The sequence below is a fragment of the Colletes gigas genome, unplaced genomic scaffold (assembly GCF_013123115.1).
Source record: "Colletes gigas isolate AHSC1104 unplaced genomic scaffold, ASM1312311v1 Colletes_gigas_Sc00030, whole genome shotgun sequence".
NCBI lineage: Eukaryota > Metazoa > Arthropoda > Insecta > Hymenoptera > Colletidae > Colletes > Colletes gigas.
The window spans coordinates 1426694-1447827 of NW_025106659.1; the positions used below are offsets into that span (position 1 = coordinate 1426694).

General features: G+C 34.7%; 1 protein-coding gene across 2 annotated transcripts in view; it reads right to left on the reverse strand.

The window, feature by feature from the left end:
• LOC122401933 (glutamate receptor 1-like) overlaps positions 1 to 21134 on the reverse strand; it is a 458535-nt gene that overhangs the window by 103575 nt on the left and 333826 nt on the right. For both annotated transcript variants that reach the window (XM_043404374.1, XM_043404373.1), the window contains exons 3-4: positions 11266 to 11393; positions 5953 to 6082 (exon numbers count right to left, since the gene is read on the reverse strand). In XM_043404374.1, the coding sequence (XP_043260309.1) occupies positions 5953 to 6082; positions 11266 to 11393 (258 nt within the window). The remainder of the gene's footprint in view (positions 1 to 5952; positions 6083 to 11265; positions 11394 to 21134) is intronic.

Below are 21134 nucleotides of genomic sequence, written 5' to 3' on the forward strand. Positions count from 1 at the left end.
TCTTTAAAACATCATAACTTCTGAACGGATTGGACGATTTTAATGTTTCAAAATGCAATCAACGTGTTTTTTGCTGAAGACTATGTAGAAATTCTAACAATATTGAAAAAGTTGTTCCTTGATCCCATAGCGTGAGAAAAACCCCATAAAACTGGTCCAATCTTCAAACTGCCGTAATTCCTACAATAGTGAACATATCTCATTGAAATTTAGTATGGAACTAGAACACATGGATACCTACAAAAATGTGTTAGACAACTTTTCCGTACAACGTCAACCAAATTAGTTACACATGAAAAACGAATTTTAAAGAAAAGTCGACAGAGTAGGCCTAAATTTTTCGACGAAAAAAAAAGTTTCGGATCGTCCTGAAAAAATTATTTTCGATTGCAGGGGTCAATTACAATTATTTTTGGTCAATAGACATATCCCTGAAATCCTATCCATTTTCTAGAAAAAAATTCGAGGTGTGAAATTTTTCGACAAAATTAAAAAGTTTCAAATCGTTCTGGAAAAATTATTTTCAATTGCGCGGGTTAATTACAATTATTTTTGGTCAATAGACATACTCCCGAAATTCTACCTACTTTCTAGAAAAAAATTCAGTACTGGTGGAACTTTAAACGTTAATAACTTTTTCACGAAACCTCCATCAACAAATTGGTATTCTTGATTTTCGTCAAATTTTGGCCTCTAGAATCTCCCATTACAATTTTTCCCATGGATGGCCGAATACCCTGTATAACACACTATTTCCTAATACCTCAAAGGGGGGCATGCGACAGAAAATCAAATAAATAAATGAAAAGCAGTTTAAGTCTTGCAAACATCTGGTTTGAATTAAATTTGATTAAAAACAGCGAAAAATTAATTTATTTCAATCCTTGTAGAAGAATTTTCTCGTTTATTGTAGAATATTGAAAAATGTATTACACTTGGATAACACGCGAACTGTTTTTCAGATACGGCAAGTTGATTGAATAATTATGTAGAATCGCACTGGGAACTCGTCAGATTTTACACGCGTTTTTGAGCATTTTAATTAATTATTCAGAAACTGATTGGAATTTCGAAGAGGGACATTTATTAAAACCTGTTTAATAACGTAAAATTTCATAATTTTCTGCTCAGCCGTTTTCAATTGATACTGTTATAAACAAGCACACATCACATGTTTCATTTATGACCTAGATCGGTTTTGACAATTTTTTTTTTACCATTGCGTTGGTCAAATTTAAAGAACAATACTTTGCCTGAAAGTTCATAGGTCAGTGATATTTTTTAAAATATTACTAAAGTTGAATTTAATTATGGAAGTACAAACTTTAAAAAAATAAAATAATAATTGGTATAAGGATGAATGTTTGCTGAAAGATTTATTTCTTCATAAAAAATAATATCAAATATTTCATAACTCTATCTAATGAAGCATTTCTTTGTATATTCGATTGCTTGAACTTATACATATTATAACGTTTATGGCTTTATATTAGTTATTTTGAAGCGAACTATTGATAATATATTACATTTGTGAAAATCTCTACTAGTATTTGTAACTTGATTCTAGCACAAACAAGTTATCGAATTCGACAAATTGACAGTAAATAAGTTATAACAGCGATTATATTCTTGCATTTAATTGTATTTTTCACAACATTTCCGTCGCTTTTCGGACATATGGCAATGAATTTTATATTTCCTACCACAAAATTACGTTGTAAATGAATGTTTCGCTTTCGGTAACTTTCCAATATTCGTCTATTTTTAACCTTTTCTTTCGCTCGTACGTACTCGCTGGAAAGTTAATTAAAATGTGGTATTGAATCGATTGTCGAACGCGGCATTCTGAAATCTATAGAATGCGTACGAGCCAATAACAGTGATAACAATAATCCAATAAATAACGATTCAATTATGCTATCGACGGTGAAAGAGGGAATAATGGACAGATTGAATATCCGGTTCATGGGAATGCGAAACGCTTGCAAGGACAGCGGGAATCGCATAACGCCAAGTATACACACGCAGATTAATGTCAATAACCGTCGGGCCACTGTGCGTTAATTAAATTGCGGTAGTGAAAAGACCAGTGACTTCATAACACTTAAAATATTTATAACCTAGCAAAGGCCGTATTGTTAATATATCTCACAATGGAGTGGAGTATTGATTATTCCAGAGTGGCAACTCTTCGAGAATGCAAAAAAGATCGTTTAATGGACTGTGCAGGTTAGGAGTTAGGAATTCCAACATTTTATTAGCGGACACATCATTTAGTTCAAATTACTTGATTTGGTAATCTGGCAATGTACCTTATTGTGGTATCGAAAACATAAGGAACTCGCGCGGAGTGAGAACAGTATAAAAAAAAGCAACTGGTAGGCCGAAAGGGATGGGAAAAGCCCATGGTTCAGCGGGCCCAGTGACGCGGTCGAGGTCCTCTCGAACAGGGGGGTGCGAAACGCAAGGCGAAGGCCAACATGACCATATTTGGTCATGTACGTGCCCAAAGAAGCTTGAGTGGTGGGGCGGGAGAAAAGATTAAAAGGGGATGTTTCGGCCGGAAAAGGTAGATTAAGTTGACAAAAGTTGCAGTAGCAAGTCGTTGTAAGTTGTATTAAACGTAGAAATAACTCGAATAGTTTCTTTTAAATTAGTTCCTAGCCATAAGCACTATTAAATAAGCAGTTTTATATAAATCCCACATTATTGACATACCCCAAAGCCACTAAGCCCTACTTAATTAGTTTCAAACCTTACATTGGGCCCACTTACCTGCCCCTTGGGACCGTGGACGCCCACCACCGTACAACCCTCAGTGGGTGGGATTTAGAATGTCGGGAGAACTGGCCCACGAGGGATGGACATAGTTTTGATTGGTTAAATAGAATCTCCACCTATTTTGAAATAAGTATATAATCACAGGGCAGAATTTTTTTGTCGAAAGTGCGTATGGATTTCGAGGGTATGTCTGTTCACCAAAAATGATTGTAATTAACCCCTGCAACTAAAAATAATTTTTTTAGAACGATGTGAAACACATGAAATTTCAGGGGAATCATTCGTTCATGATCAGACATTATATTTTCGGTAACGAATTTTTTTCTCGAAACTGAGTAGGATTTCGGGGGTATGTGTAATCACCAAAAATGATTGTAATTGAGCCCCGCAACTAAAAATAATTTTTTCAGAATTACTCAAATTTTTTATTTAATTTTTTAATAAGTTTTTAACGAAGCCTCAATCAGCAAATCATTATCCTTGATCTTTGTCTTATTTTGGCCTGTAGAATCTCCCATCAAAATTTTTCCCAGGGGTGGCTGAACACCCTGTATGTATATACGTATCTATCGATAAATTAGTTGTCTGCTCCGACAGTAATAGTACAAATTTCCTAGAAATTTTGTATTCGATACAAAATTGGGATCCCGTTGAGTTTTTTAAACGTCACATATTTGACTTTATAGCATCATAGCTGATAACAAAATGAATTTTGAATTTAAAAAGCTACAAAATTATAAGAAGAAATGCTTCTTTATTAGCTCAAAAATGAATTATGAAAGTCCATTCGGGTTTATAATATCATCGACTACAATTAACTAAAAAATACACAGCTATCATTCAGCGATCAACGATTCTATCTTCGTACTAATTTGGTCTAAAATCGGACCTTTGAGAATGAATGTGAATCGTATGAAGAATCGATACCGCTTTAAAAAATATGTGAGCTGTTTATTTTGAAAGTGGCCTAAGTCCATTTATCTTCAAATCGAGATATTTAAGGGTTTGCGTTTCAATGAATTTAAAAATTAATTTAATTTAATTAAAAATTAAAAAAAGGATACTAATGAGTCATACTGCTTAAGTGTATCTAAGGGTGTTAAATTTATAGTTCCTATTAAAATACTGGCAATTATTAAGTGAATAATATGCGTTTTCTTATCAAGAATGGAGTTAGGCCACTTTCAAAATTAACAACCAGATTCATTATAAAATTTGAAGGTGCCCAAGTCCATTCAACATAATTTAAGATGCTTCAAATTGAAAAAAAACAATACTGAATTTATTTGACATATCTTTTAAACTCCAATTTCTTGGCGAACCTTTTCCGTTTGTTGGACGTCTTCGTTCCACAATTTTGCGCTCGACAGCTTCGTAAAGCAATACATTTTGTTTGTTAAAATCTCCCAAACCCCAAAACTTCTTAAAAATATTCTTTCTTTCTTCTTCATCGTAATTTTTTGTGCAAGCATTCCGACAACGGCAATCTTTGTTTTCGAAAATTTTTTCAAGTACAATATCTTTTTCCTGAATTCCGTTTAATCTTTCTTACGTTTTGGATGTATGATTCATCAATCTTTTCTCCGTTATTATTTGTATCTTCATTCCCTGAAGACGAATATTGTTCTATAATTCTGTTTCTCTTTCCATTTTTTTTTAAATCATTAGTTACTATTTCTTCTTCACTATCTGAACTAAATAGTCTTGTTCTGTTCTTCCCCATGGGTGAAATAATTTCTAAAATTTAATATTAAATTTTAAGTTTTATATTAATTAAACGTACTGGTTATTCAACTAACGCAATTGTCCAAAAACTGAGGTTAACTTGTAAATACTAATTAATTAAAATTACCTTCATCACTGCCTTCCGACATTATCAATAGTAAATATCTTGATTTAAGTATAAATGGAGTTAGGCCACTTTCAAACTACACGGTTCAATTATTGAACTAACTCTGAAAACTTATGTGTCAAGAATTATCGTATTTGCCCGGAATATAAGCAACCTGAAATGCTTTACTGATAAATAACATGAAGTTGTACATGTAACCATGGTAACCGGAAAAAAACTGAAAAATGGAGTTAGGCCACTTTCAAAATAAACGGCTCATGGTATTTTAAAAATCGAAGATTTATTTATGTTTCCGTTTCTTTGATGTGGCGATTAAGTTCCTTTTGTACAGGAAATCCTGAACACTTGTTGCCGATGTGAAAACTATCCCAGCTATCCACTGGCTACAAAGCTGAACCGTTTGAAACGGATATACCAGAAAATTTGATGTGCCGTGCGCTCCTGAAATTGGCTTCGTTATCCGTTGATTCGTTAGTGGGCGCGTGTTTCACGAGTTTGGTCGGGCAACGGGGTGAGGTTACGTTATGTGAAACGCGAACACCTATCGTCGTAATATTTACCGCAGTTTTTTTTCTACATCTAGATGTGATATTCGCGTTACAAAGATATTCGTTACAGGAAAATTGACGTCGAATTTTTTGAAGCGTTCTAAGAATTTGTGGACGCTCGAATAAAATAATTCTTTGGTACTCGATACAATATTTTACAGCATCGGGTTTGTTGAAGAAAGTTTGACATATCATATAAAAAAAATACACTGACATAAAGTATGATACAAAAATTATGGTATTTTTTCAACCGTTTAATTTACATATACGTATACATTGTATTTGTAATTCTTTCAACCCTTAGATTAAGTTCTCGCAGTTTGTATGCTTCGTTTAAAAGATGTCATACATAATGGTACAATAAACTACTAAATGTTTAAATTAACACAAAATTACGGTTTAAATTTTACACAAAATTCGCTCAAATTGCTTGAAATTTGATCTTGTATCGTTTATCAGAAATCAGAAACAACGCGGTATATAAAGGCTTAAGAACCGTTGAATAATAGAAAGCGTGGCCGCGATTTTTGTCGTTGGTACGGCGTTGCTGGACTTGCATTACCATTTCACAATTACAATTTCGACGGACACGGAGTGTACCGAAGACCAAGAGGGCGGATCCTTGGCAGACGTAATAAAAATAGAAGCGTCACGTATACGAGGAAAGAAGGAAGGAAGGGTAGGAGGAGGGTTGTTGTATCACGGTGCAGCCTACAGGGCTGCGCTGTAAAATGAGAAATGCATGAGAAAGCCAGAGGGTTGGGAACTTACCGTCGTGGGAGTCGTAGAGGTAGATGATTTTCTTCCAGCCGTAGTATCGCACAGTGTCGATGATGGCGCGATGATAATCCGGACGCATGCTTATGGCGTAATCCAGGAGACCTGAGGACGGCGCCAGTACCTGGACATAACGTGGTCACACGTGTGTACACATACACGAAACATCGACTTTTAGATTTTATTCGGCCGCGCGGCAATTTTCCAACCCCGAAATCTAACCGCTCGAGAAAACGTTAGCGCCTTGCTTTTTCTTTTTCTATCGCGAACTGCCATCGAGAAAATCTAATCGTAAATATTTATGACGTTTGTATGAATGACAGCGTGTTCGAACGATCCCCGTGAAACGCGATATTGGGCTGTTCTGTAAATTTCTCCCTTTCCTGTCTTGAAAGCGTCAGGTCATACGTTTGTTAACACTAAACCTACCACAAGCGGTCAATTGACCGTTTTTTAAATTTCGTTTAGAATTTCTAACATACAATGTTATTTTAGCACCATTTAATTTCACGACTGTTTCTTATAGTTATCTTGAAAGTGACGAAAAGTTTCATTAAACCCTTGTGCTATAAAAAAATTCTCAAATATCACTTCTCGTTTTACCATTTTACATGAGTTTCCTCCCTTAACTTGAATTACCAATTATTCAGAAATTTCTTAATCTAAATTCTGTATGGGATTAACACTAGACCTACTACTATAATGACAGTTTTTCAAATTTCTAACATACAATGATATTTTAGCGCCATTTAACTTCACGATTTTTCTTATAGTATTCGTACAATGAATTTTTTCAATATTCGCTTCTATTATTATTGTTTGTTTTTTGAGAAAAATATGTAGTCTGTTTTGCTTACCACGACCGGTCATCTGACCGTCGTTATATTCTTTTGCAAAATACCGAACAAAAGGTACCAAATTCTGGTTAACTTTCGATATAAAAGGAAATATGCAGGGTGTACGACCACCCACTGGGAAGAATTTTAACCCCTTAACGCTCATGCCCGAGTCTGACTGCTTCGAAAAACGATATTTGTTTAATTTGATGGTTTAAGGGACGACAATATTTGTTTTCCTTCAAGTTATACGCTAGATACAACATTGTAATGAACAAAAATCGAATTTTTATGTGGCTTAGAATCAAATCCACTAAAGAAAACTGATCATTCTTGGTCAATCCGAAAAATATGGGCGTTAAGGGGTTAATGGAAGATTTTGGAGGCCAAAATAAAACGAAAATCAAGAATATCAATTTCTTGACTAAGGCTTTGTTATAAAGTTATTACAAAAAATTAAATTAAAAAATTTCAAATAATTCTGAAAAAATTATTTTTGGTTACAAAGGTCAATTACAATCATTACATACACATACACCCGAAATCCTACAATCAATTTGTTGATTGTGGCTTCGTTAAAAAGCTATTGTCGCTTAAAGTTCTGCCTGTAGAGCGGCAATCTGTCAACAGCTGCGTGCACGCGATAGTGGTTCTCACTCAATGTGAGAAACTCTACTAACTGACGTATCGACTGCCGTACAGTTTTCTGAATGAGATTGTCGTTCCACAGGCGGAACTTTAAACTCTAACAACTTTTTAACGAAGCCTCAATCAACAAATCGGTATTCTTGATTTTCGCCTTATTTTGGTCTGCAGAATCGCTCGTGTAAATTTTTCCCAGGGGTGGCCGAACACCCTGTATAAGTGGTCGTTCTCGACGACCCGTAATTGACCACCGATGAAGAAAAAAAAGGGTGGGAGGAGGGTGGGGCTTCGAATCAGCATTACCGCGCGATTAGCATTTAAACGACACGAACGTTCGTTACGCGTTGGTCGCATACTCGCGTGTACTTACGTGCATGTACATCGAAACACGACGACGCACGAACGCATACCTACGTCTGATTCGAAATATACGGGCGTGCTATTCATCCAATATTGACGTACGATATCAGTTTTGCAAGTGGTACCGCGGCCCGATAAATGTGCAACCGTTGCAATTCAACGCGGCGAATAAATTTTCGGCCGGTTCGATTCATTTCGAAATTCAAATTGTAATATGTTTGTACACACACCATACATATTTAAGTATTTATGGGATTCGTTGACTGGGCAGCGAGGGGCGTGGGTGGCGATTGCGTTACGGTGGCGCGCAGCTACCCATCCTCGCCAATTATCAGCGCAGCCTCCGCGAGAAAGTGCCAATTTTGGTTTACACGAACGGAAGCAATGGTTTCGGAAAAAACTTCGTGAAATGTGTCGTTTCTTCGAGTTTTACGCGTTCCATGAAGCATTAAACCTTGTTCAATAACCGAAATACAAGTATCCTGTTTGGGTTTTTAAATTTATTAAATTTATTAAATTTATTAAATGTGAATACTTAAATATCGTCGTTATTTATAGTTGTATGAAAACATGTTATATAGTGATTCTTAACTTTTTTTTTAAATAGATAAAACCTGAAATTTTGTCTTTTTGTCTGGAACTATTCAAACAAAGGAATACTTAGGCTAGCATATAATTATTAAGTTTTTTCATGCGCCAAAAAGAATCAGTTTTTGAATAACATGAAGGATCAACGTCTGAGTTATCAGTATAATGATAATCCGATACTAAAGTTCCTTTATTGCAAATGAGAAAAAGGCTCTATGAGATTTCGGGTACAAAACTATTCTTAAACCAGCAGTTCAAACATTGTTTTCTGCTGAATAACGTATAAAGAAAGGCTGTTCTATAGATTAATATAACGGATCAATATTTGACAGCTCTTCACTTACTAATAGTTTTAGAGATAATACCACATATCATGTTTTAGAGTCTTCTATTGATTACAGTTAAGAGGGTCAGTCTCCTAACATGACGACCTCAAATAACTCGTAAGGTATTCGTTGTTCGAAAAAATGTTTCGACCAAAAGATGTACAGTACAGGGCTCTAATCTGTTCTTTATTACCTTATTTTTTTATTGAGATATTAGGGTCACCATCAGTTTTTTAAATGGAATGTTTAATATTTTTTTTCGAATTCGAATAAATCATCAAATTTTGCGTAAAAAAGTATTACACAAAGTGGGACTTCAAATGAATAATTACTAGACTGCGGATATTTATGCATTTATGGGAAATTTAGATTGTCAAAAAACTATAGAATGCATTTAATATGCAAAAATATAACAAAAACTCAAGTAAGATAAGAATTATTGTATTTAGGGGTTGAAAGAACCCTGTACGAAGCTCTTATTTTATTAATTTTATTAATAAATATATGAATTTGCATAAAAATCCGCAGTCTAATTATTACCGAGATATTTTTTAAACAAATTTTATTTCAGGCGGTGTTCGAAGTGTTGCCCATTACAATCAAAAATTTGAGTGAGAGATTCTACAAGCCAAAATAAGACGAACATCAAGAATGTCAATTTGTTGATTGAAGCTTTGTTAAAAAGTTAGTAACAAAATTATTGTTAAAAATTATTAATAAAATTTGTCTACTTACACGTATTTTTCTCTCGAAAATGCGTAGGATTTCGTGGATATGTCTATTCACCAAAACTGATTCAAATTGACCTCCGCAACCAAAAATAATTTTTTAGAACGATTTGAAATTGTTTAATTTTGTCGACAAATTTGTCCACCTACTCCAATTTTTTTCTCGAAAGTGGATAGGATTTCGAGGTTATGTCTATTCACCAAAAATGATTGTAATTGACCTCTGTAACTAAATATAATTTTTCCAGAACGATTTGAAATTTTTTTTTTGCTGGAAAATTTAGGGCCCCTCTGTCATTTTTCATAATTTTGTTTGACGCCCTACAGAAAAGTTATCTAATACTTTTTCGTAGGTACCCATGGGCACTACTTCAGAAAAAAATTTCATTCAAAGATCTTTACTATTGTAGGAGTTATGGACGTTTGAAAATTGAAACATTTTTATGGGGGTTTTCCCATTTTGCGGGGATAAGGAACAAATTTTCGAATATTTTTGGACTTTCTACATATTCTACACCAAAATACGCGTTACTTGCCTTTTGAAACATTAAAATCCTCCAATCCGTTCAGGAGTTATGATGTTTTAAAGATTTGCATGAAATTTCGGGGAATCATTGATATAAACAATCAGCGAATACTTATTAAATTCCTTTTTACATTTTTAAATTGAAGTGTATTTGAAAATTTAAGAACATTTCTATTCCTAAGTAACTCAGGACAATAGTGGTGCACGTACACATAGACACTCACGAATATCATAAACGCGGTGCGTGTTTATTTAATTGCGTAGTGGTTAGTGCCTGAAAGAATTATTTGTGGACACTTGCGGACACTGTGGACGATCGTAGGGCGTGTATGATCGCGTGTGGGTGATTTTTGTTCACAACATTGTGTATTGGAACTGGCATTCACCCTTTCTCTGTGAAAATCTCGTCGGGCGAGTTTTAATATGCCCTTCTGGATTTTTATAAGACAAGTTGAATCTTATTCAACGTAAGGTGTTCGCATTTCCATAAGTGGACAAAAATCTAAGGCTGTCGATAACGTCGGTAAGTAGAATTTTTCATGCTGCGTGAGAACCACTAGCACTGGCATGCTGCAACCTTCCGCGCAAACGCAACTGCACGCAGATTGCCATTCTACAGGCAGAACTTTAAACGCTAATAACTTTGTTACGAAGCCTCCATAAACTAATTGGTATTCTTGATTTTCGTCTTATTTTGGCCTCTAGAATTTCCCATTAAAATTTTTCCTGGGGGTGGCCAAACACCCTGTATAATTTCGATGAAATAGTTACGTCGATAGTTACTCGACGATCATTTTTTTTTATTCAAATTGCTTATTGTGATAATAATTACTGGTCATATGCAATGCCCGTCAATGACGAATGACTACGCTAATAAAAGTTTATTCACCCAACAACGTTGCTCGAATCAAAATAAACGGTCAAACGAATAAAAATGTATTCGTCGTGTACTGAATAACAAGTTATTCGATATTTTTATTCGTTATTTGTTATATGTTATATGTATATGACACGAATGAATTTTTTAAATTCACTTTCACTGCAAATTGCATAATTTCTCTGAATGGTGATAGAACTGCGGTACTAAATTTAGTTAGAACGCGATGAAACGTAATTTGTATTAACTTGTTAATTTTCCGCGATGCTAGCGAGCGTTGGAAAAATGATGAACATAATCGTCGAAGGCCGGTAAGCGAAAAAAGGAAGATCTATAAGCGTCGCGGTAAAAATAAACGATGTTTTCCCTCGAACGATATTACAAGTTTTTATTTAGCTGCGCGGGAAAGCGTACTATTTACCTTCTCAGGGAACCAGGGCGTCACGAAAGGCATCTGGAACGTGTTGCTATAAGAATGGAGGGTGTCGAATGAATCCGGACTCACGGCGCCGAGCATGGAAAAGACCCCTCTGCTGAATTGGCTGCAGACTGCAACACAGAAGCAATAGAAATCTTGTAATATTTATTCTAAAACCATTAAAACTTCATGAAGTATTATCACGTATATTTTAACCTCTGTAATGTTAGTCGGTTAATCTAACTGCCTATACATCATATGTAAAAACTACTATATTTAGAAACGACTGGTGCAAAAAGAAAAAAATATAAAAATTGCATCTAGCAATTTTAAATTATTTTCTTTTTGCTGTAATTGATTTTATAATATTTTACTCCCCTATTATTAAATGCTGATAGGGTATTGAATATAGAAAATGCTTTAGAAATATATTTCTAACGACCTAAGACAGAGGTCGAAACATTAAACATTACCTTTGTATTGTAAAAAAAACTATTAGAATTCTAACAGATTATCAAAGGAAAATAAAGTTGAAAAATGTCAGTATTAAAAAAGTGTTGAGCACAAGAATACGCATCATCGTTACCAAGTGTTACGAAACCAACAAAAATTGACGGTTCGTTTTTATGTATTTTTTGAAACATGTACAATCGAAATGATTGATCGACAATATTATTTTCGCTGAAATAAATTAAATACTAAAGTTACATATATTTTTTAAATCCGCTCGACTCCGAACGATCGCTCCGGCGCGGCAAGGATCGTCGTAGGACAAAAATTCGACTATCCTGTAGGAAAAAATCAGGTGAACACAATGCCGTCGTTAAAAACATAGGTCGTTGTGCTCGTTTTCGAGAAAAGAAAAATTCTCAAATTTCTGACCTATAAGTTATGGTACAAAAGTAGCTACCACGATCCTGAAGCTCTCTCGATCTTCTACAGGCAAACAATCGGCGCGAATTTCGCAAAAACCATCAGCAAAATTCGGCCAACCGCGGCAGAATTTCACACGTAATTTCATTCCCAGCCGCGCGCCTTCGTAGCTGTGCAGCATCCATTCAGTGGTATCAAAGCATAGCTAGAAGTGCCATAACTCTGTTTTTCATTATGGCAGAACCGACAAAGCGCAGAGAATTTAATCGGGTGTATCGTTATCAATATACTTTCGTATCGATATGCATCGATGCTTTTACTCTGTCATGTTGGCAAAGAACAGTGCAATATAAATATTCAATCAACTATTATTTAAACAATTTTCCGTATAGAGCGATATTTATTCAAACTCTTTTTCCAGTATCTTTTTCAAAGGAACTATTGAAAATTTTTATAGATTATTTGACAAATTTCTGTATTTGAAAAACATATTACATATAATATAGTATACAGGGTAAGCCTCGTAACGTCACATCAAATAATTCATGAAGTATCAGTTGCATGGAAAAATGTTTTTAATAAATGTTGCATTGTCCCAATTTCCAATTTCAATAATGCAACAAATTCTATGTGAAAATGCGTTACACCACGTATGATATAAAATTAATGATTATTGAGATATCGTTAATCCTCCACCAATGGACTTGGCTTTCATTTTATTTTGGCCTCTAGAATCTCCCATTAAAATTTTTTCCCAGCGGTGGCCGAACACCCCGTATACGTTCTATGAATTCCGGAAGCGAAGTGTAATGGTTTTATTAATGCTTCGACATCATTTTATTCTTTTCCAAATGCTGCTATCTTTAGACTGAGTTTCTCAGATCGAAAACTGTCAATCCGAAATTTTACAAATTTCGTACGCAAACCTAAACGATATCTGATTCAAGAAAGATAACATTCCCTTAAAATAATTAAATATTTTGAGTGAACTATTTATATTAGAGCAAATATATTAATGTAAAATTTTTATGTAAAATGTTCAATGTTTAACACTCTCGTTTCAGCTGATTATAAAACAGCTAATATTCTAGAATTTGGTTGCATTCAAAAAGCATCCCTATTTGTACCTTCCAGCGTGAATTTTACGCATCTTCTTTCTATTTACTCTACGGGGCTTCCCCATCTAGCGTTTGCACTGGAATCCGTTTAATGTTGCGGAAATGAGGTATCGGAATGTTTCAGATTTATACTACTGGACGCTTTGAACCTCATGAATCATGCATGGAAACGAGTTCTCAAACACGGTAGTGAGAGACCAACGAGAGTCAATGAACTTCCCTGATTGTTTTCGTGACTTTTCGTAAGCTTTTTACACGTCTCTACAAAGTTGGTGGAATCCAGAGTTGGTTTGCAGAGTTCCAAATGTTGAAACTTTTTCGAACTTCAAAGTATCGATTTAAGATCCCCAAGACAGAGATATTTTGACCCATTGACTTACTTTTCTAGCTCAGAACCGGTCATTCACTAGTTTCTTACTTTACCATGTAGTACTATATTCTATATACAGAGTGAGTCTCGTAACGTGACGATATCAAATAATTTGAAAAGTATTTACTGTACCAAAATGTGTTGCAAACACAAATCGTACGTTTCTTAGTGCGATATAGAGTAATCTTTTCCTTCATATTCTACTTTTTTCTTCATATATAAGGACCATCTATTTTTTAAACAGAATTTCCAATATTTCTTTTCATATTTCAATAAAACGTGATTGTCAAGACGATATGTAAATCACTTTTGTTTAGTAATGTGGGATAATTGTTTATTATAACACGCGGTATCAAGTGAGTTTTTTATACTAACGTAAAAACTTATTTAATACTCAATTAAACTCAATAAAAGTCAAAGTACTCAAGGAAGGTGTTCAATTTATACGATGTTCAGTAAGAATTCATTTTGCCCTAAACTTGAATTTTGAAATTCTTTATTTATTACGATCGTTAATTTTTGCAACCTTTTTCGATCTGATAAACTCAGTCTAAAGATAGCAGCATTTGGAAAAGAATAAAATGATGGCGAAGCATTAATAAAACCATTACACTTCGCTTCCGGAATTCATAGAACGTATACGGGGTGTTCGGCCACCGCTGGGAAAAATTTTAATGGGAGATTCTAGAGGCATAAATAAAATGAAAATCAAGAATATTAATTTCTTGACTAAGACTTCGTTGAAAAGTTATTAAAAAATTAATTTAAAAAATTTCAAATCATTCTGAAAAAATTATTTTTGGTTGCAGAGGTCAATTACAATCATTTTTGGTGCATACACACACCCCCGAAATCCTACCCAGTCTCGAGAAAAAAATTCGTTACCGAAAATATAATGTTTGATCATGAATGAATGATTCCCCTGAAATTTCATGTGTTTCACATCGTTCTAAAAAAATTATTTTTGGTTGCAGAGGTCAATTACAATCATTTTTGGTGCATACACACACCCCCGAAATCCTATCCAGTTTCGAGAAAAAAATTCGTTACCGAAAATATAATGTCTGATCATGAATGAATGATTCCCCTGAAATTTCATGTGTTTCAAATCATTCTGAAAAAATTATTTTTGGTTGCAGAGGTCAATTACAATCATTTTTGGTGCATACACACACCCCCGAAATCCTACCCAGTCTCGAGAAAAAAATTCGTTACCGAAAATATAATGTTTGATCATGAATGAATGATTCCCCTGAAATTTCATGTGTTTCACATCGTTCTAAAAAAATTATTTTTAGTTGCAGGGGTTAATTACAATCATTTTTGGTGAACAGACATACCCTCGAAATCCATACGCACTGTCGACAAAAAAATTCCTAAACGAAAATATAATGTATGGCCAGAAATGTACCCCGGAAATTACATGTGAATCTTTAAAACATCATAACTTCTGAACGAATTGGACGATTTTAATGTTTCAAAATGCAATCAACGCGTATTTTGCTGAAGAATATGTAGAAATTCTAACAATATTGAAAGAGTTATTCCTTGATCCCATAAACTGGTCCAATCTTAAAACTGCCGTAATTCCTACAATAGTGAACATATCTCATTGAAATTTAGCATGGAACTAGAACTCATGGATACCTACAAAAAAGTGTTAGACAACTTTTCCGTACAACGTCAACCAAATTAGTTACACATAAAAAACGAATTTTAAAGAAAAGTCGACAGGAGTAGGCCTAAATTTTTCAACGAAAAAAAGAAGTTTCAAATCGTCCTGAAAAAATTATTTTCGGTTGCAGGGGTCAATTACAATTATTTTTGGTCAATAGACATACCCCTGAAATCCTATCCATTTTCTATTCCAAAAGCTTACGATAACTACACACTAAAATTGGTTCTTTTCGATTACCTGTATTTAAAATTATAATAAATTGAGATCAATTGTTTTTATTCTAAAATAAAGTGTATACATTCCTGTGCAAGATTCATACAGTACAAAACGAAACCATTGTAATATCATTATTTCCTAGAAAGAGAAATATGAATTGCAAAAACACATTTCCAAGAAGAATAGAAATGTCGTGTTTCTCAGTAAAAACTAACCTATTTAAACAATTGTTACGGATAACGTTTCAAATGAAAATCCTCAAGGATTTACAAACTTAATGCCACCTAAAGTAAAATGATTGGAGATGTTACAAAATTGGACTTTTCGCGTTTAAATTCTCGGTTTCGTATTTTACAATATTTTTTGAATGCGCAATTACTCAGAATCGGGCGCGGGTACCGCTCCCTTATTAACAATTTCGTTGTTACAGTTATTGTAGTTGCGTGTAATTTCAGCAGAATTACGCGGAGCCTATTTTATTTTAATTATTCTTTTATGCCAGCCGCCACGTTGTGCTGTTCGTGGACGAAGCGAGAGAAAAAGTAAAGGGAGGAAAGTACGCATGGGCAGGGTTCGAGGGAGGGGATGGCGAGAAAGAAAGAAAAACTGGCAGGCGGCTCGACGATGCTTTTTATTTAGATTGTTCCGCGGGCACCGCGTGTGCTCGGACGCGGGCTTCCAACAAAATTCAGAGATCCGCGTGGCCAGCATTTATTGCGGCTACCCCCCAAGGGTGCATTTATATTCATAAGCATAATGGGGCATCGTGACTTATACGGTTGCGGCGTACTCGACTCTGTCCCTTCGCTCTTTCATCATTATTAATTCCACGGGGCCCCGTAGCTTCCCTCAAATTTGCCGCGTTTGCTCTTGCGCTGCCACTTCGGCCACCCCCAACCACCCACTGTGAATCCTAACCCGGACCGGCATCAAAATTTCCGCGGCGGTGCCCGCGTTTTTGCGCCTCATTATTTGCGACTTCGCGAACTGCAACCCCGCGGACCAGGCTTTCCTTCCTGTCCAATACCTCTGATTAGAGGCCTTCAACAATACGGCAAAATGTAAAATGAAACCCTTATCCCGCCGACTACTCAAGCTTAATAGTTAAACGGCGTTTTACTGGCAATTTTAGCGTTTGAGCCATTAACATACGGAACCAGTTGCACTGGCAAATCATAATTATTACCATAAATGAAAGCGTTATCTATACGGACCCTAAAACCTGATGGCACCTATGGTGGGGCACTGTTTTTGCTGCAGGTAGGAACTCGCGAAATTCATAGGAGGACAGAAAGGGAAAGGAAGGGGCGCGTTTCGTCGGGGCCTGCTAGTGGACTCATCAGTAAGGTTTTCTAGCAGGCCCTGCCTTAGGCGGCTGGGACCAATGATGGACATTCGTGGGAATTTTGGACATGCGCACTAGAATTTTCCCTCGTGGGATTCCTTCTTGCGCATGCGTTAGCTTTCTGCCATAGATGTATCTTTGGCGCAAAAAAGGTGCATGTTGGGAATTCCCATGTTTTGTACAAAATTGAACTTTCTACTTCAAATGCTCGCCAATCACACGAAAATTAACTTATCGAAGATCCCCTACGTATTTCTCTAGCTATACTCATGTAGATTAAGAGGAAATTTTTTGTTTTTGTCTCTTTCCATGTAAACTTCCTTAAATTTTGTTCCTTACTGGGATTCCAACGGTACCCTAAATTCTAGTTAAGTGTATACGGCAATGATCATGCACTCCAGTGCACATGATCAAAATTCTCACGAATGTCCATCACTGACTGGGACATTGGGAAGTTGTATCGAGGAATGTATGTATAGCAACTGAGGGGTCGGTCGAGCGCTTGTGTAAGTAAATAAATTAATGACCAAGGAGAAAGAGAACAAAAAAAGAATGAAAGAACAAACAAAATATTCGGGAAATAAGCGTAAGAAAACCAAAACATTCAAACTACGAGAATGAAACTTGAAAACCATTTGCATGGTTTGTTTAGAAAGCAACGAAGAAGATTGGATTCAATGTTGTTACTGTACAAAATGGGCACACGAAGCTTCTGTCGATATCCTTAAATGTGTAGATAACTATGTTTACGATCGCTGTAAATTACATTGAAACTGTTTTGAATTACGTTTTGAACTTATGCTATGTCCGGTACTAGGGGACATCTAATGATCTGGTCAAATTCTATACCAAAGTTTAACCAAAGTTTCAGTCAACTATTATAATAATATTATTTGTTTCGTTGCTTTGTATATTGATTGCTAATATTATTAAATTATAAATAAAACAGTATAGAAGGCATCAAAAATTATATTTTTTTAATGATTTAAGAAGAACCTTAAGTGTCTTGTACTAGGGGAACTCCTCTTACCGATTATTATTAGGTCGTCCTATGTGTTCGTTTTGCACTGCAACTGAAAGCAATATTTTAAACATATAACTCAATTTGATGAAAAACAGTAAACCTCTTCTCGTTCGACAACTTCCTCCCCTTCTTTTAACAAAGTCATTATATCGTCGTTACAAAACTTCTTTGATTTTTTATTAAAATGTAGTTCAAAACTTTTCGTTAAAATGTTGTCATTTTCAAATTAGTTATCCACTAATAAACCTGGAGATTGTTGTATTTTATTTCTCATAAGATTCGATTTTATTATATGCTAACTAAAATTTCGTTCCATAAACCAGGGTGGATTACATACTTCAAGCTTTGATACAAATCTACTTGTTTCAAATTTGTATGAATCGTTGATGTTATTATGTTTATAATTTCAGAGATCCCCTAAAGTGGCAAATTTTGTTTGTTTTCTATTAAATTACAAACTTGATCCTCGTCAATTTCAGAATATCGAGCGGCACAAACTTATGGAACGACCTAATATTTCGTCGACATCCAATTTCGTTAACAATCATTTCATCGACCATTTTTATTCCTCGATGTCGACTTCTAATGCGTCTGATTATATTTTAGTGTTTCACCTCTTTAACCCTTTGTGGACTGAAACAGTTTTGACATTTCGCTCCAACATATCCATACGAGATATAACTACTTTCATTCATATCCTAAGGCTAATCTGTACTTCCTTATTGTACTAATGAAAATCCAATTAATAGCAATAGATATTTAATATAAATGAAAAGTCGTTTAAAATATTCTACAATGTGTAAGTCAAACTTTCATTCTTATGTTTAATTCTTTAAGTCTTATGAGAATGCCTTCGTTTTTGAGATCAGTGAATTTGAAAATTTGCAGGGTACGCTTTGACTGGCGCGTCCGACCATTAATTTATTTTTCTACTTGCGCTGAAGTCCAAGTCTTCAAAGTCGTTTGTCTGTAAAACAAGGCATGAAACGAAAAAATGTTATTTTATTTTTCTATTTATTTTTACATGTAGAATCATCTTCTGCTCGATTGTACCACTCATCCTGTTCTATTCTACACACGTACAGGGTGTTCTGCATCTATATGTAAAAAATTTAAAGATTCTAAAGGCCAAAATAAGACGAAAGTCAAGAATATTAATTTTCGTCTTATTTTGACCTTTAGAATCACCCCTTAAATTTTTGACATACAGATTCCGAACACCGTGTATAACACGACTCTCTTTCTTTTGTTTTTAATCTAACCTGAAATATACCAGACCTAATCTTGTTTTAAATTAGAGAAGGTGGTAGGAATGTGAGATACCAGTTTTATTTTTTAACCTAGTGAGTTTCAGAATAGCCAAATCAACAAATTTTGCTGAATAAATTTAAAGAATTTCATGTGAAATAAGATGCATAAGTATAAATATTGTGGATCTTGCAATATCTATGAATTTTTCACTTTTTCTAAATTGATGTAAAATTGGGTATTTAGAAAATAGGGTGATAATATGAGACAGCATTACTTTTCTGGCCTACCTCTTGCTATTAGTTGTTGCTGATCATTGTTGATCACTACTGACCAATGTCGGTCAATGGTGATCACTGATTAGAATTATTTAAAAATCCTCTCCTCACTTCTATTTTATCGTTTAATTCCAATTTCATTTGATTCAACTGTACAATCGTTTTTGTTATATTATGAATGGTTTGTTATTGTTAAGGATTCTAAAGGAACCTTAACATCGCAGAGTTTATGCGCAGTATAGCAAGTGGGCATAATACTTCGCGGCCGAAACACCTATTTTACAGTTGAAACCTTGGACTTTCATTGGTAACTATTGTATTTGCTGACAACAAGTAATAAGTCCACTACACTTGACCATATTATTAACACAAAATTTACCTGTTTATTTTATTTGATTTTTTGGTCTCAATTCAACTGTGTATAAATGTCTATCCAGTTTTATCTGATTATCATGAATGTTTTCTTTCTCTATTTCTACTTTCGTCTTATTCTTTGAATTGGTTCTTGTACCATTTTTGTTTCCATACTATTTCATCAATTTTGATGACACTGATCAAAATAACATTTTTATTTTTATTTATTAAATTCTTATAACATTTTGCTGAGATGTTTTGTTTAATTCTTTAGTATCTTCACTGTGCACTTTCTCATTATTTCATAAATTGGACCGTCTCTTAGCTGGGTAGAATATTATCGCTGGATTTTTAATTTTCACGTGTTTGGATCTAAGCTTGGTTGAGTCACGAATGTATTCTGCCAAGCAATTATCGAAATGATAATTTCATTTTTTCCCCTCGTTTTCTCGTTCCTCTCTCCTGTCACCACTGTTTATTTGCTACAAGCGAGTGACCGGTACCAATTGCTATCAGCCATCTTTCTCTGGGTAGTATGATCTGAAAAACGGGGATCCCAACTTGGAGATATGAACCATTTTCTTAAACGAATTTTTCCTCGTCTTCTTCGATGAAATAATTACTTGGCAGAACTAAACGAAGCGATCGAAGGAACTGTGATTCCTTCCATCTCCTCAGTTTAGTAGTTTCTATTCCAAATGTAATACATGTAAAGCGTAACGAGATCGAAGGACTCGGATTCCTTTGATGTCCTTAGTTCAGTAAGTTGTAAAGAGAGATCGAAGGAACTTGGAGTCCTTTTATATCTCTTCGGGACTCCGGTCGTAGCAACCTCCACGTGGTGAGACCTGGTAATCGTTGTTACCCGAGTCAGAAAAATCCATTATCGCGGGTAACGCTGAGCTAATGACTGTGAAATTAGAATTCTTCCTTAAGATACAAAAGAAAATTGTACTCCGTAAATTGTTGTGAGATTTAAGAATACGTGAAACTTTGAACGTATTAATCCTCAGGATTCCCATCACTTGGAATTAAGAAACTCATCTTCGTGTTGTAGTTGAACACACTGACAATAGTTTCGTGATAATAAAATTCAATTCGGAATATTTTTATTTTAGATATCGTACGGTGTATCTTACTCGAGATTTTAGTTTGACAATTTCTGATCAAAAGCAAATTTTTCAACTTTCATACCTTAACATATTCTTCTCCCCATCGAACGAAAATCGGGGGCATGTATATTCACTAAAAATGATTGTAATTGACCCCCACAACCGAAAATAATTTTTCCAGAACGATTTGAAATTTTTTTTTTCCGACAAAAAATTTCAGACATTCTCGAATTTTTTTCTAGAAAGTGGGTAGGAA